The sequence below is a fragment of the Oryzias latipes genome, chromosome 15, assembly GCF_053564925.1.
Source record: "Oryzias latipes strain Hd-rR chromosome 15, Olatipes_Hd-rR_3.1".
Classification (NCBI taxonomy): Eukaryota; Metazoa; Chordata; class Actinopteri; order Beloniformes; family Adrianichthyidae; genus Oryzias; species Oryzias latipes.
The window spans coordinates 30,495,099-30,510,642 of record NC_136251.1 but is presented as its reverse complement, the minus strand read 5'-3'; the positions used below and the strand labels follow the sequence as shown (position 1 = coordinate 30,510,642).

Genomic DNA, 15,544 nt, shown 5'->3' with positions numbered 1-15,544 from the left:
GTTACCAAAATAAATCGGCCCCCGCAGCCAAATATTCACTTTGTGCTAAGTTGAGCATGAAAATAATGAGAGATCTGCTCGGTTCATCACTTAATGCAGAAGCCACCTTCACTTCTCTGCTCAGCCTCATTAGGGGCAAATAGACAGCTCCATCTGCTGGATGTGTCATGTCAATCGAGTGCATCAAGACTGTTTATATATATACATATATAGTGTAGTAAATACGTATTTGACCCCTTGCTGGATTTGTAGGTTTTTCAACTTAAAAAAAGAAACTGACAGTCTGTCATCCTGATGTTCAGTTCATTTGAACAGTGAGAGACAGAAAATCAGGAAATTCACCTTTAAGAATCTAAATACATTTAATTGCATTTTAGGGTTAGGGTACAAATATTTGACCCAAAACCATCAGCAAAAAGCTGGGGGTTTAGGGGAGAACTGTTGGTGCAATTGGGCCAAAATACAACAACATGACCCTCAATCCAACCTCCTTTCCTCCACCAGGAGGCTTTAAATGGAAGCTGGATGGGCCTTCCAACAGGAGAATGACCCAAAACAAACAACCAAGGAACGACTGGAGAAGAAGCAGATCAAGGTCTTGGAGCGGTCCATCCAGTCTCTGGACCTCAGTCCTACAGAACACCCACGGACCGGTACCGGTCCTCGGCCGGTACCGGTCCATGGGTCGTTTGGTACCGGGCCGCACAGAAAGAATAAATAGCTTACATTACTTCCGTTTTATTTATTTCGGAATCTGAAAGATGTTTTACTTTGAAAAACTTCCAGATTCTCTGTTCCATCCGCCTATGTCACCATAAACGCAGGCCAAGGCGCTCTTCTCAGTCACGTGATAGGTTACCGCTAAAATGAAACCCAGGAGTTAGCAAAATGAATAAAAAACAAACGTCTTTGGAAAGTTTCTTTGCCAAGGGGAAAAGGCCCAGCCAGGAGACAGAAGAGGAGCCTTCCACTTCCAGAAAAAAGAAAGCTACATTTAATAGACACCATGAGTGTGGGAAGGAGGGAAGATGATGACGCCTGTGCGATGCACAATGTCATGCGTGTCAAAATAAAAGCTCCGAGTTCACCTTGTAACGTCTCTGTTCCTTGTTCATCGGAGCGTTGTTAAAACAATTATTCGCCACATCTTAAAGACCGGTCCGTAAAAACTTTGTCTGCTGTCATAGTGGTCCGTGGCGTTACAAAGGTGGGGGACCACCGGTATAGACAACCTGTAGAGAGAGCTGAAGCTCAGATTTTCTAAGCGACAGCCGCCAAATCTGAATGATTTAGAAGTCATTTGTGAAGAAGAGAGGAGCAGAAATCCTCCTGATATGTGCAGAAAGCTGCTCACCAACTACAGGAAACATCTGACCTCTGTGCTGCTAGTAAAGGTTTACAACAAAGTACTGAGTCTGTCTGGTGAGGGGATTCAAATACACTTATGTAAATTCTTTAATTCTTTTTTTATGATTTTACTATCTGTTCACATTCACCAACCATTAGGATGACAGGGTGTATTTTTCTTTTTAAGTGGGAAGACCTACAAAATCAGATAGGCATCAAATACTCATCTCCTCCTCTGAAGGACTTCTTTGCATGAAGTGTTAACTTTTTACGTGTCATTTGTTTCTTACAGGGTCATCAGAGGGCTTTTTATTAGCTGTAATGGACTCAACCAGGTGACAGAACTGGTGTACCTGGACCAAACACGTTCTTTGGCTTTGAAAGTGTTTGAAACGCTCATTATCGGTGTGGGGCGGCAGCAGGCCGATGGGAATCTTCAGGAGATGGACAGTGCTGAGGAGAGGGAGGCCGTCCTTGGCCTCGCTGAAGAACTGGGGGCCAGAGGAGTCGGTGAGGGTCCGCAGAGTCTTAGCAAATTCTACGAAGGTCTGAAGGAGGCGTGTCCACGGCACAAGACCCGCAGCGGACAGGGTCGGGGATCTGTGCACGGCCGCACAGAGACTCACCTCCATGTCATTAACCTCTTTCTGTGCGTGGCCTTCCTCTGTGTCAGCAAAGAGGCCGACTCGGACCGCGACTCGGCCAACGACTCCGAGGACACTTCAGGTTACGACAGCACGGCGAGCGAACCTCTGGGCGGGCGTCTGCCTTATCTGTCGCCGGACAGTGTAGCATTACCCTCCAAAGAGCAGCTGCGCCGCGCTGCAGATGTTTGGTCTGTGTGCCGCTGGATTTACATGGCCAGCCCTCTGTTTCAACAGCAGTTCTTCAGGCTCGGCGGACTCGATGTGTGCTTGCGCCTCATGGCCATGGTCATCCAGAAACTCTCTGCTAAGACCAAAGACGGGAAAGCAAAGAGGAAAAGGGATGGCAAAGCCAAAGGCAGCCCCGAGTCTGCAGCTCCGGTCACGTCCCAGGAACCGGAGGACACCTGCCGGGATTCACCGGACACCAACGGCTCCAGTTCAGCGGAAGGAAAGGCCAAAGATTCAGGAAAAAGGTTGGAAGAAGAGTGGCAGCTGCAAAGCATCCGCCTCCTGGAGGCCTTGCTGGCTATATGTCTTCACAGTGCCAACTCAGCCTTCCAGAGAATGGAGCCTGAGCTTTCTTATCAGGTTTGTCAAACAGACAAGTCCGCACCTTGCTTCTCTCAAAGCATGACATCCCATGTTCCACTTCCACAGCTCCAGTCCGTGGAGGACACTTTGTTTGAGGTGAGAGACCAGCTGTCTCGCTCAGGTGTGGTGAACTCTGACCTCGCCGTGCCCCTGTTCGACTCGTTGCTGAGAGTCGCCTTGGCAGAGGTGTCGTTCTCTCCGGATCCTCCTGAGGAGAAACCAGACAGGGTGAGTCCTGCTGAGGAACCTGCTGAAGCCTCTGCTGTTTTTAGAAAAGTACCATGTTTCTCCCTTTAAAGAAACCCACATATTTATCGGTACAGAAATCTTTACAAGCTGAGGTTTACCTTTTTCAAAAATACACTTTAATGTCATTTACATTCTTTGTAATTTAATATACTCTAGTAGTTTTACTTAAATATAATTTCATAGATTAGCCCTTCCATCCAGTAATAGGAACTGTGCCAGACTTTTAAACCTATATAACCTGTCGTATCATATTTGATTGGTGAATTTCTGAAACTCTCATCTCATTAGCAGGATCCAAGCTTTCCCTAGAAACCAGTCTTGTTTTTTGTCCTGCAGTTCATCATTTTTCCACTGGGGGTAGTAGAAGTGCTTTTCCTGCTCATTTCATAATGGCTGCTTCCGTGAAAATCATAAAAAACACATTCAGCCGGAAAAGTTTAGCTAATCTTTAAAATATCATGGGGTGGATTAATGCTTTTATTTAAATGATTACTTTCTCGATTCAAAGAATGTACAGTTAGTTTATAATTAATTCTCTATAATTTAGTCAAACTATGTTAAAATTGTGTGGATCATATTTGAGACACTGGGTTAAATAAGGTGCTTTTCTCTGAATCTTAAACCAACATTGTTGTGAGCTAAAAACATTCCAAATCACACAATGAATCATAATTTGTACTACTTATGTCATTAAAATTTAGATATTTTTTGTGGATTTCATCAAGGGGTTTAGAAAACATCCTAATTAAAAATCATTTTAATTTTCAGTCTATTCTTTGAAGTAGTAAATTAGATTAGATCTTTCATTTCACACTCAGAAAGTTGTAGATTTTATTCTCCTTGCAGGTAAGAAGTGATGAAAGTTTTGCAATGTTTACCTTTCAGGTACCTGGAGTGGAGTTCTATCACATGCTGTCTTTACAGCTCATATTTGTTTTAGGGGTGTGCTGAGCTTCTTTGCAGCATAAACGTTTATGAAATACACATTTTCCTCAATGTTTCAGGTTCAGCCTTTAAAAACAATATATAAATCTTTTTCTTTTGTGCACATTGATCTTACTAAAACTGTGGAGGAAGAATCACTTTTTATCTTTTCAGCCCTCAAAGGTTGAAAGATTCAATTCCACCTTTAGGAGCTGCTTTTCATTTTCTCACCTGCAGGTAATCTGTCTTCAGTTACCACAGTATGATAGTAGATCCAGAAAATGTATTTAATGAGGGAGTTGTTGTTTGTTAAATATAAAAGTAAAGGAGAACAAGTAAATGTTTAATTGTGTTCAATTTGAAACATTCAACTTTCTTCCTTTTTGACTTTCTTTCTGCAGTTTTTGGCTAAACAGAGATTTAAACAGATTTCTTTTAGTAGCTCTTTTTTTCCCCCCTCAATGCTATTTTTCGAGCTCGTCATCACCAGCCGCCTTTCAGCGGGACGCTGAAGGTGTTTGGAAGGTGAGAACTTCAGGCGAGAAACATCGCACAGCTACGAAAATGAGCACGTGCGATTCCAAAAAAAAAAAAAGCATTTCCTTTCACGAGATTCAGTGCAATTAACTCATCATCTATTGTGTCTGAGGTGCTACTGTCAACAGGGTGCTTTTGTGCATCAGTGCAGCTTGCAGCAGGTTGCCAAGCAACTGTGGTAAGTGAACACAGTTTACAGCAAAGACCTAGTAAAGCGGCTTGGTAAACACTCACACGTCTGATGCTGCTTTGTTTCGCTCAGTTCTAGTAATCTTTCTATGTTTTCAATAAAGTTGGTTGATTTCATTATTTTGTTCCAGAAATCAAATCCTATATGTTCTGTGAAAATTCAAACACTTCTCCTCCAACGTGAGGCCACTGCTGGCTCAGTCTTTGCTCATAGAACCAAATATGGTTACGATGTGAGCTTCAGCTGCAGTTGTTTTAGGAAATCACACACACACACACACACCAGAGTGTGTGTGTCCCACCAGACTGAGCATTTTTAACCCATGATGACATGAAGTGGATTCTGTGGTCCACATGGTTAGTGATAAAATACACATCTTTTTATTTTATTAGAAACAAATGGGTTGTTGTAGGTCAATGTTTGTCAGTAAGATTAAGTCTAAAAGTCAACTCAGGTTGTATGAAAGAACAGAAGAGATCAGAAGTTGGTTGTTGTGTTTATTTATCTGCATTAAAGTCTAGAAAAATCTAGAAATCATTCCATATTTATGAAATGTACCTCCAATGCATCTATATTTATTAAGGACTTCACACAAGAGAGAATAGTGCTGAACAGATGAGCAAAAGAAAAATGATAGGATTGTGTCTCTTTTCCTGTCACGTGATTGGATGCACATTTCCTTATGTGGTCCACGAATCGATAAAGAAAAGACTACATACAATCTAGATATTTATTATTATTATTTATATTTAATCACTCTAATAAACAAAACAAAAACAAAAAATTTGGCTAAGAGAAGTGACTCGTTTTAATTCACTGTGTGAAACAAGGGCAGTGCATAAAAAGCGTTTGTCATATGTTTAGTGAACACCGCACACAACCGTCGATGGGGTTCACCTTCAGCCAGTTGGAGTAGAAGCCAGTTTGTGATTGGACATCGTTTTGGTTTACGTCACACGCGCATAAAAAGGAAAAGACGGCAGAGACGGAAAAAGAAACTGATTTGAGAGAGATTGATTATTCACTGCCCGATTGGTTTTATACCTTTTTTACCAGCATCATCTGTGGTTTTTGACTCATGAGACTGTCCCTCCCAGTGCTATACTGATTTAGAGATATGCGTCTGTTTCCTTTACATCCCTAAAAAATAAAATATAAATTAAGTTAAAAAAAACAACAGAATAAATAATAAATAAACAGCAAAATAACACTTTAAAATTGAAGAAAACCTTTGAAATACTAGATAAATTTTAAAGAAGGCTAAATGTTTCACCAAGTGAACTTTAAGAGAAAGGATTGGACATTAGGGTTTGGTTTAAAAACTGTGTTTAATCTGGTTGGTGTGAACTGGACAGCTTCTCCTCTACCTGTGTGTTGTCAGTACACAACCTGTTTATTGTAAATATCTGTCATTTAAAGTTAGTCTGAACACTTTATTTCTATTATTTTTCAAGTTTTCTTCATTTCTTTTATTATTATTTATTATTTTTTATTATCATTTTTGTTACTGTTGTATGAAAAGGGCTTTATAAATAAAGTTTGATTTGATTAAAAAAAACGAAGTTTACTGAAAGAGAGACGAGGGAGGGAAAAGTAATTTGGAGACCTTTAAAAATTAAATGTTATCAAAAACAAAGTAGATTTTGATCAATTTATACAGGAAAATAGCTAAATCTTTGCAAAAGAAAAATAAAATATGCATCAAATGATGCTGGAAGTGTCTGACGGGCTTTTCCTTCTGCACGCCATCTCGCACGTGTGCCACGACGCTCCAACATTTGTCCTCCACTGCAGAGTTTATCTAAAGAATTAGACGATTCTCAGTTCTGCACTTCATAGCGAGCGCAAATGAACGGCGGCTTGTCTGTTTTTTTTAGGCCTCCTTTAAGCCACAGGGCTGTTTAAAAGTGGAGGTCAGGGTTGATGTTGGGGGGGGGTAAAATATGATGAGTGTACAGCACCAGGAACTGGGCTGTGAGCACCGTGTGAGTCAGCTGATGTTTGTCTTATGACCAAAATCTCGTACATTTTCCCCCTTCCTTCATCCACTACATTAGCAGAAAGACCGCAGCCTGTCATGCTGAATATCTGAGCGTAGAAACATTCTTGGTAAGAGCCTTTTTTCTCCCTTAACAACATTAGGTAAGCTATTGCTAAATTAGTTTTATCTTTCTATCTTTTTGCAACGCGAGATCTGGGTTTGTTGCAGTTTGAACTCCAGTTCAGGACTTGTATCCTTCTCCTCCTGTCATCTCCTGCCAGAAGCTCCAGGTGCTGGCGGAAGGGGTGGAAGGGGCGGCCCCGGCGGGCGATCTGTCTGAGGAGGTGGATGAGGTGCAGAGCTACAACGTCAAGCTCCCGGGGGAGGAGGAAGGCTACGACGCCGACAGCGAGAGCAACCCTGAGGACATGGCCAAGCAGGAAGAGGGTAGGTCCACGCTCGCCACCTCATCACCTTTTTTTTCACAGCATGCTTCACCTGCAAAGGTGCAAATTAAAACCTCCAGCGGTTAGTTTTGAGAATGCCGTTTCCAAGCCCTCTGTTCCCTGGATCATTGGTAAGTGTCGGCGAACGGATCCTGATGGATTATGGGGTCATGTGCTGGTCCCGGCCTCTAAACCCGCATCGCTTTCTCACACTTTTCACCGTTTTCTTCTGGTTTTATCAAACGAGGACATCCTCATTTAGTGGAACGAAGAGGACATTTGGCAATAGGTTTTACTGCGTAGGGATGACACAGCAGATATCGTCTGTCCTCTCCGCTCTCGTAGGTTAAGGATGTGGCCTGATTCCTCTGTTTTGACTTGAATCCCCTCAGAATAGGCTCATTGTTTCACACGTTACAACTGCTGGTTGCTGCCGCATAAGCTGGATCTTGTGACTTCAAGTCCCAATCAGATGAAAACTTCCACTTTGTGGAAAAACGTTCAAATATTAGGACGGCTCTTTTCTTTTTTTTCTTTTTTACTTGTGTAAAATAACTATTTCCTTTAAAGTAAGTGTAATAAGCCCCCTGTTGTTTCCTTCAGTCACTGCTACTAAGGCTCAGTTCTAAAATGCTAAATTAAAATCAATTTAAGGGTGTAATTTATTAATGGTAACTAAATTTAGAGTATTTCTAAATTTGGGGCTGACAGTTAAATTTGTGTGTTTGATTATGTTTTCTGATGAATTCTGTGCATCTACTTTGTTGTATCTTAGTTTCCAGTAGTTTGATGTTTTATTTAGGCTTTTTTTAAAAAGAAAATCAGGAAAACTGTTTAGTTGCTTGATTTAAGGACTCCAATTAAACTTGTGCTTTTGGGGGTTTTAACATGTAATTGCAGCATTTTTCTGATAATGGAGGACACGGGTAAAGAAAATTGATCTTAAATTTGCATTTCTGAGCATTTGTTTATTCAATTAGTTGTAAATCAGGAGCAGACAAAAAGATCGGAACACTACAGCTGGATAGCTTCAATTTTGCCAATAAGCTAGTGGGAGAGTGCGTAAACGGAGAGCTCTCAGCAATGGGAAGGGGAAGAGGGGCGGGGTTGGTCTGTGCCAACAGAGGTGAATTTTTAATGAACTCCTGCCACTCTGCAGAAACTATGTACTACAAAAACACACAGTTTTTTTTTAGATTGTGGCTAAAAAAAGGCATAATCATTGTTAAAATTCCTCTGGAAACACTTTGAAAATAGATCAAAAGAGGATCAAAGTAGGACTTTACAGAAAAACCAACCGTTTGTCTTTTAGTTTTAGAATCAAGCACAAGCATGTCTGGATTGTCGGCACTGGCAGCGAAGGAAGCAGCTTCATTAATAGAAGGAGGCCATAAGAGAGCCTGCTGGTCCTGTAAATCATGGGGGGGACTCCCATGCTGCTCTGAGGGGGGAGATCACAAGCCTATCCATTTTCTCGAGCTGCGTCAGGGACTTCAGGAGGGAACACCAGCCGTCTGTCTGCATTTTTTCTGACTGGTGTTTTTTTTTTGTGTCCGTCTCCCTGACTGCGGCTCTAGGAGGAAAGGTGGAGTCGGCAGCTCTTCAGGAGTTTGCGGCGCCTCTAGACGGGCCTGGGAGTGGCGTGCTGCTGTTTCCTGAAATCTGCACCGTGGAGCTGCAGCTCCTGGCCTCGGGCTCCCCGGACCCGAAGGTTCTGGGTCACGTATTTCACAGCCTGCTGAGTGCGGTTCATGCCAACCCCCAAAACGCTGCCTTGCTCTATGATCAGGTCAGTCAAAGCCGCTCTGTGTTGTGCTTCTCTTATCGCTTCCTGTGCTTGTTATACTTTATTACTCGCCCGTGCGGCACTCATTTAGGGGGTTCCTCTGTCTGCTCCCTTCCAGGGAGGAGTCAAAACCATCCTGAGCGGCTTTCACGACATCCTGAGTGAAACAAACCCCGCCCACGCCGGTCAGTAATTTCTCTGCTTTATTTTTGTTTACTTTTGTTTTATTTATGTTTCCTAACATTTAAACTTGGCCTAAACATGTGTTTCTGTAATTCATGAGGAAACTGCATTCATTACATTTGCTTAATTTTTCCATATTTATTTGCGTTTTAATTGTCTATTTATGGCTTTTTTATTTGTATTTATCTTTTTTAAATTGATGCTGTTAAAAAAAAAAAGACCTGACGAAAATATGTTTGTAAGAATCTGCCCCTGGTCTCCGTTCAGATTGCCAGACCGTGTTGATGGAGCTGCTGGTCGCCATGGTGACGGAGCGCATCACGTCAGAGGAACTGGCACTGCTGATCCGCCTCTTCCTGGAAAAGACCCCACCCACTGTAAATCGTGAAGCTTATCTGTCAAGTGGCCCGTGCACCGTTTGCTTACTCAGACGCTTGTGTGCAGCGTCTGCGTTTGAAAACGGAACAAGAACGCACTTCCTCTTTTTGTGCTCCCCCCCCCCATCTCTGGTCTGAAATACATCGACACCCGCTTGATCCTCTGGGGGGACCTTCTTTATTTATTTAACACCAGAACAGATGTGATGCTCCAACATGAGGAACAGAAGTTTACTTTTAGTTCCAAAAAACTGTCAGGAAGTGATAGGTTGGAGCCTCAGGGGCTTTATTTACTTCATCTTCATTATTTTATTTCTATTTTATCCATCAGATGCACATTTTCTAATTGCTTTTTAATTCTCTAGGACATTCTGCTGAAAGGTGTTTTAAAAATCATTGAGGCCAACATGAATATGGAACCTCTTCACTTCCTGACCTTTCCGGTGATCCTTGGCTCGTCTGTGCCCGGGGGGTCGTCCCCCTGCTCCAGGCAAAACTGCACCACTGGGGGCAAAAGCGTGGGTTCGCTCTGGAAGGGCAAACTGTCTCCTGGTCGCAGAGAGGGAGAATCTGAGCACCGATCGACCCACCTCCACCCTTCTCCCTGGCTCGTCGCTCCTCTCCACCTGCCCCTCGTGGGGCAAAACTGCTGGCCCCACATGGCCAGCGGGTTCAGTGCCTCAATTTGGTTGAGGCTGCGGGAGCAGGAGCAGAAGGAAGCGGACAGAGACAAAGGTTGGTTTCATTTCAACCTACAAATACAGTTTAGTTATCCCAAACATGGGAGAAACTCGACATTCTCTCTTCTTCTTTTTTTTCCTTTTAGATAAAAGTAATCCTCCAGTAGCCGAGGCACGCGGTTCCTCACCTCATGCTGGGGCAAGAACAGCAGAGGAAGGCCTCATTCACATTCTGTCTATGGGCTCCAAGGCTTTGATGCTCCAAGTGTGGGCAGACTTCTCCACAGGGTCTCTCATATTCAGGCGAGTAAAAGGAGAATGCACGTCAGTAGGGATGTCCTAATCCAATCACGTGATGAGAAATCAGGCTCGAGCACATACTTATATGTAAGGGTTAGTGGCCAACAAAGTGTTGTTTTTTTTCACTTTTAAGGTTTTTTTTAATGATAATCACATCTGATCAAAAATAGTTCTGATACACCGTAATAGTAAGACACATGTGGTTCAGCTAAAGTGAACCGGAATTCGGTTCCCCCGATAATCCAGAACAAATTTTCAGCCTGAGTACAACCAAGCGGACCCTAGTCCGGGACCAGGAACCGCTCTCTGACCCGTCTTTGGAGGTGGTCTCAGTTCGTTTCCAAACGGACTGAGCTTCGGTTCACTCTGAGATTCCTCAAGTCTGAATACAATCCGTCCTCGGAGCGGAACAACTGACCCAGTCGGCCAGTAGTTAACAGAAACAACGCCAAAACACCACAACGATGTGACACAGCAACTCATTGAAATGTGGTGGGATGAGTACAGACTCATTAGAACATCTTTTAACAGGACACACATCGGTTCTGACTGTTTTCCCCACAATCTATACGTCATAAATATTTCTCAGCGGACCTCCTTAGCTGTCTTCTTGTCAGTCTGCAGCTTGGTGCCTCCATCGGACCAAAGTAGCAGTAAAATGTTCCTGACGTTGATACAGACGTTTATAATGTGTCGGTGAAATATGACGTTGGAAGGACGGCAAAGCTCAGGATTTCCATCATGTCTGTCTCTAGTTGCTTTGCCCCGCCCTCTTAATTCCAGGCTAATGAGTGAAGAGATCTTCAGTCATGTGGTTTTGTTTACAAGCTTTGCTTCGAAACAAGAAAGGCTGCTTGAAGGCAGTCTGAATACAGAGCAAACACAAGGTTTAGTGATTATTCCAGTCTGAATAAACCCTAAAGCTACAGTCATAAACTTTCTTACATGAATTATTATCATTTAACTTTGCTACTCTATACTTTTTTACCCTCTGGACTTGATGTTGGCAGATCCTCAAAATCAAATGGCTGGGACCAAAAAAAATCTTATTGGGACATCTTTAGCTATCGGTGTGAGTTCAAAAGGTTTAAAGTTTGGTCCTGGTGATGTGTCCTTTTTTTCACAGGATGTGTATAGACCCAAACGATGAAACAAAAGCGGGGCTGCTGGTGCAGACGGAGTCTGCTGAGGGTTTGCTGAGACGGGGTCCGTGGCAGCACCTCGGCCTGACGTACAGCCAGCAGCCAGAGGGCAAAAAAAGCCTCCACGGCAGCGTGAGCGTGTGGGTGTGCGGCATCAGGTGAGAAAACCAAACTGAAGGACACGTTGTTTGAAGTGAGAAAGAAGAAAAAAGGTTGACTTTAAAAAATCTCTCCCTGTCTGAAGGAAATGTGAGGTTTCTTTGGATTACACCCTGCCCAGAAAGTCCAGCTTATCGTCCGACAGCAACAAAACCTACTGCATGTTGGGACACTGCGCGTCATCAGAGGAGGTGCTCAAGCAGGGGGGGCATTGGAATATGGGCACTGTGCTCCTCTTCAATGGTAAGCTTCCACTCCAGCTTTTTGTTGTTTTTCCTGTTGTTTACATGGATGATTGGTGATGCGTGTGTCATTTAGGAGCACAGCAAACCGAGCCGTGACGCCTGACATGCTGGGGATTCTTAGCTTTCTATCAGGAGGTCTACTGAATGCTGCTCTTGTTGCCTCTAATCGGTTTTGAATGGCTTAAATCTCTGCGAGTTGAACCTGCAAACGGCAGAAGATGAGTTTAGACAAGCTCAGCCTCCCCGCTGCTGTTGGAATTCAGCGGAAGGTTTTCCTTTTAATGTGTGGAAAAGAAAGAATGCTGGAATTTAGAAAAGCAAATACAATTAAAGCTACAGGATGTGTTGTATGGCCCGCAGGTGGTACTTGCCCAAGCCTTTAGCCCCACCAATTACCTTTTTGACCCTCCCTCCTTGGCTGAGCCGCTGTTACACGCCCCTCACCCTCCCCATCCGTCTAGCCTCCCTTGTCAGATCTGCAGGTGGCAAATTCATGACTGAATATATAGGTTTGGGTTGATAAAATCGATTAATCGATCTGAACTGATCCGAGCTTAAAAGATCAATAATCCAAACCTAAAAGTAAAGATCGATTTCCTTCCTCTCCCGGTGACCCAACGCACATCAGCCGTAAAGACAAGTCAGCTAGCTTGATGCTAACGTATAATGGAATTTCCCATAGGACGGCTAATGCTAATGCTTGTTTGACCTAAACGTGCATTGCTGACTGAATTTCTAAGCTTTTCTAATGAAGCTAAATAATGAAGCTTTCTATAGACTCAGAGGCAGGAATTTTCCAAACTCTTTTAAGGAAAGTTTTTTTTAAAGTAACCATTTGTGGTCTAAAGCAGTGGCTCCCATCCCCGAGCTGAGGACCGGTACCAGTCTATGGGCCATTTGGTACCGGGCCACAGACAGAAAAAAAAGTGCACACCGGTACACTAACTTGGGTTATTTCCGTTTTGTTTATGTTCTGCTATGAAGGTATATTTGTTTTGGAAAACTACTGGATTCTGTTCACCACATCTGTTGGTCTTGACGCGTCACGTGACTTTAGGCAGCTGCTCAGATTGCTAAATCACTAGCCTAAAGCTAAAAAGCTAATCTAAAGAAGAAAAAAAACGTAAAAAACTCAAAGGTTTCTTTGGGGAGAAAAAAGCCAGTGAGGCAACCGAATGAGGCTCTTCGACTTCAAAGAAAATCTTTGTATAGAAAATGTTTTTACCGTATATTGAAATAAATAATAAATACATCAATAAATATCACTTAAAATGTAGAGTTTTGAGTTGGGATTAGCAAAAAAAAGCTCATTTATTTGCTCCTTGGATGGATTTTTGGAACCAGCAGCAGACCTGCTTCCTGTTTTTCACGTCTGCTTTTCTTACATTGTCCTTTCATGCGTTTCAGGGTCAAGAATAGGACCTGAGGAGGCCTTTTACCTGTACTCCAGTGGACCCGACCTTACCTCCATCATGCCGTGTAAGTACGGCAAACCAAGAGGGTCCTTCTCCAAGTTTGTTTCCCAGGAGAGTCTGAAGTGTGACCAAATGCAAGAGATTCTCATGAAGAACAGAGACTTTGATGCAGGATTGTTGGTGGTAAGTCTGTTCCGACACCAGAACACACAACAGAATTTCTCTGGATGGAGATCTTTTTATTGTTTGCTGTAAAATCACAGGTTAAATGATAAATATTTATCCATCTGTCAGTAAGCAGATGTATTTTAAAATATTGTATCTGTGTTTGTAACTATGAAAAAGATGGTGTTAATTTAAAAATGTCATTAAAAACTGGTATTAGCTGAATAAAGGTAAGTTCCATCTTTTTTACCATTCAGAAGCCTCAATGATAAAAGTCCTGCTTAGCATTTTATTTTGTAGACTATCGTTTATTTTAGGCTGGAATGATGATATAACTTATAGGTGGGATGTTTTTTGCACAGGAGAGCTTGGCAGTGGTGTACGCCCCCAGCAGTCCCAGACTCTATACCATCTATGAGCCCGTCATCAGGCTGAAAGGTCAGGCCAAAACGGTCATCACTCAGCGGCCCTTCAGCTCCAAAGAGGTGCAGAGTGTCTCCTTGGAGCCCGGCGTTCTCCGAGGTCTGGTTCCCGTGGAAACCCAAGGCCTCCAGAGCGTCCTGCATAAAATCGGTGGAACGGGAAACTTTGTTTTCCTCTTTGCACAGGTGAGATCATGAAGCTCCTGACGTTTTTAAAAGAATTTTGCATCTCCTGCAGCGTTAATGGACACTGAGGCGCCGAAACATTTTTGGCAATCGCTGAGTCTAAAAGCTCCTCACTTAAAAATTGTCCAATCGTTAAGGTAGATTGGCTCATCTGAGTCTTGTTCGGGTGTCCAATCGTGTCTCTGGTGTCCTCTGACAGCTCAGTTTGTAGGGCTGAGGATCGTTATTTAGGTGGTGATCCGATTTAGTTTCTTGCTCAAGATCGATGATTTACAGTTCAAACCACAGTTCTTACTATTTGATATATTCTGGTTGAATTGTTTCTATATGTTTGTCTATGTATATTTAATCACCTTCATTTATACCCTTATTTAGAACAGAAGTTCTGAATCAACAATACAGATTAAAAACTTAAAGATTTTTAAGAGGGAAATGGTTTTTATCACTTTAAACAATGTCACACTCTGAAGTTTTTCTGTCAACTTCCTGGTTAACTCCAGCAGGAAACAAAACATAAAAGTCGCGGTTGCTTTGAATCGTTTAACAACAAATCCTGAAAATGTTCTTCACAGCTTTTCCTCCTCAGAGTTGATCTGATTCCAGTTCCAGTAGATCGATGACAGGAAGGCAGTAACTGTCGACGCAGCAACACCTCAGTAGAAATGGAACAACTAGAAAAAACACTCAAAGTCCTTTCAGCTAAACAGAGAAAAGAATTTCCAACACAAAACAAGTTTCATAAACTGACGTGTTTTTTTTTTATGTATAGAGTAAAACACTCCTAAAACTTTAGATGGACATTTCACTGACGTATTCTCCGCCATGCTAGCAGACAGTCACATGACGTCAAACCATTGATTAGGATTTTTTTGTAATATTCTTTGTTAAATATGAATTATATTTTTTATTCAAATTGTCGACTATACTTGAAACAAAATCAGTTTTTCGGAACTCATTTCAGCAAACGAACTTCAATCTTGATAGTTTTACTTTGAAACTGAGAACTTTCATCGACACTTTACTTTGAAGATTTATTTACGTCTAATAACATTCGGTTTGTTTAGTTTAAATACGTAAAATCCTACATCATTCTGACATGTTAGAGAGCAAATGGAATGGCCTGAAGGACATTTTTACTCTGGTGTATTTAGAAAAATCAACTTTATAAAACAATAACTATCCTAGTGTTTGGGTTAAACCCCTGACAGTGTGACTCTGCCGCATCGGCTTCCATCTTTGTTGATGCGTTTCTCACATCCGTTGTTGCCTTCAGCTGAAGTGAAGCTCGTCTGTCTTTTTCCTTTTATTCGCCTCGTATTCGGGCTCCAGACGGTGGAACTGAGCGACTGCGAGAAAACCCAAGCTCTGGCGCTGCAAGTGCTGCTCTCTCTCTGCAACTCCAACCAGCATCGCATCCACGAAATGGACTGTTACCATGGTTACGCCATGATCCACCAGGTCCTCATCAAGCCCAAATGCGTCGTCGGTTATCACATGTTGAAGGTGAGTCCCACTTTGAACTTTTCCTTCCATTTCTTTTCTTTTTTTTTTGTAGAAAATAATCCATGAAGT

General features: G+C 42.4%; 1 protein-coding gene across 5 annotated transcripts in view; it reads left to right on the top strand.

Moving 5' to 3' along the window:
• lyst (lysosomal trafficking regulator) overlaps positions 1-15,544 on the top strand; it is a 67,643-nt gene that overhangs the window by 28,663 nt on the left and 23,436 nt on the right. For all 5 annotated transcript variants that reach the window (XM_078931532.1, XM_023963749.2, XM_078931531.1 and 2 more), the window contains 13 exons: positions 1,640-2,582; positions 2,652-2,813; positions 6,748-6,913; positions 8,490-8,701; positions 8,817-8,883; positions 9,149-9,258; positions 9,624-9,993; positions 10,085-10,241; positions 11,365-11,538; positions 11,625-11,782; positions 13,192-13,382; positions 13,727-13,972; positions 15,302-15,475. In XM_078931532.1, coding sequence (XP_078787658.1) covers positions 1,640-2,582; positions 2,652-2,813; positions 6,748-6,913; positions 8,490-8,701; positions 8,817-8,883; positions 9,149-9,258; positions 9,624-9,993; positions 10,085-10,241; positions 11,365-11,538; positions 11,625-11,782; positions 13,192-13,382; positions 13,727-13,972; positions 15,302-15,475 — 3,130 coding nt within the window. The remainder of the gene's footprint in view (positions 1-1,639; positions 2,583-2,651; positions 2,814-6,747; positions 6,914-8,489; positions 8,702-8,816; positions 8,884-9,148; positions 9,259-9,623; positions 9,994-10,084; positions 10,242-11,364; positions 11,539-11,624; positions 11,783-13,191; positions 13,383-13,726; positions 13,973-15,301; positions 15,476-15,544) is intronic.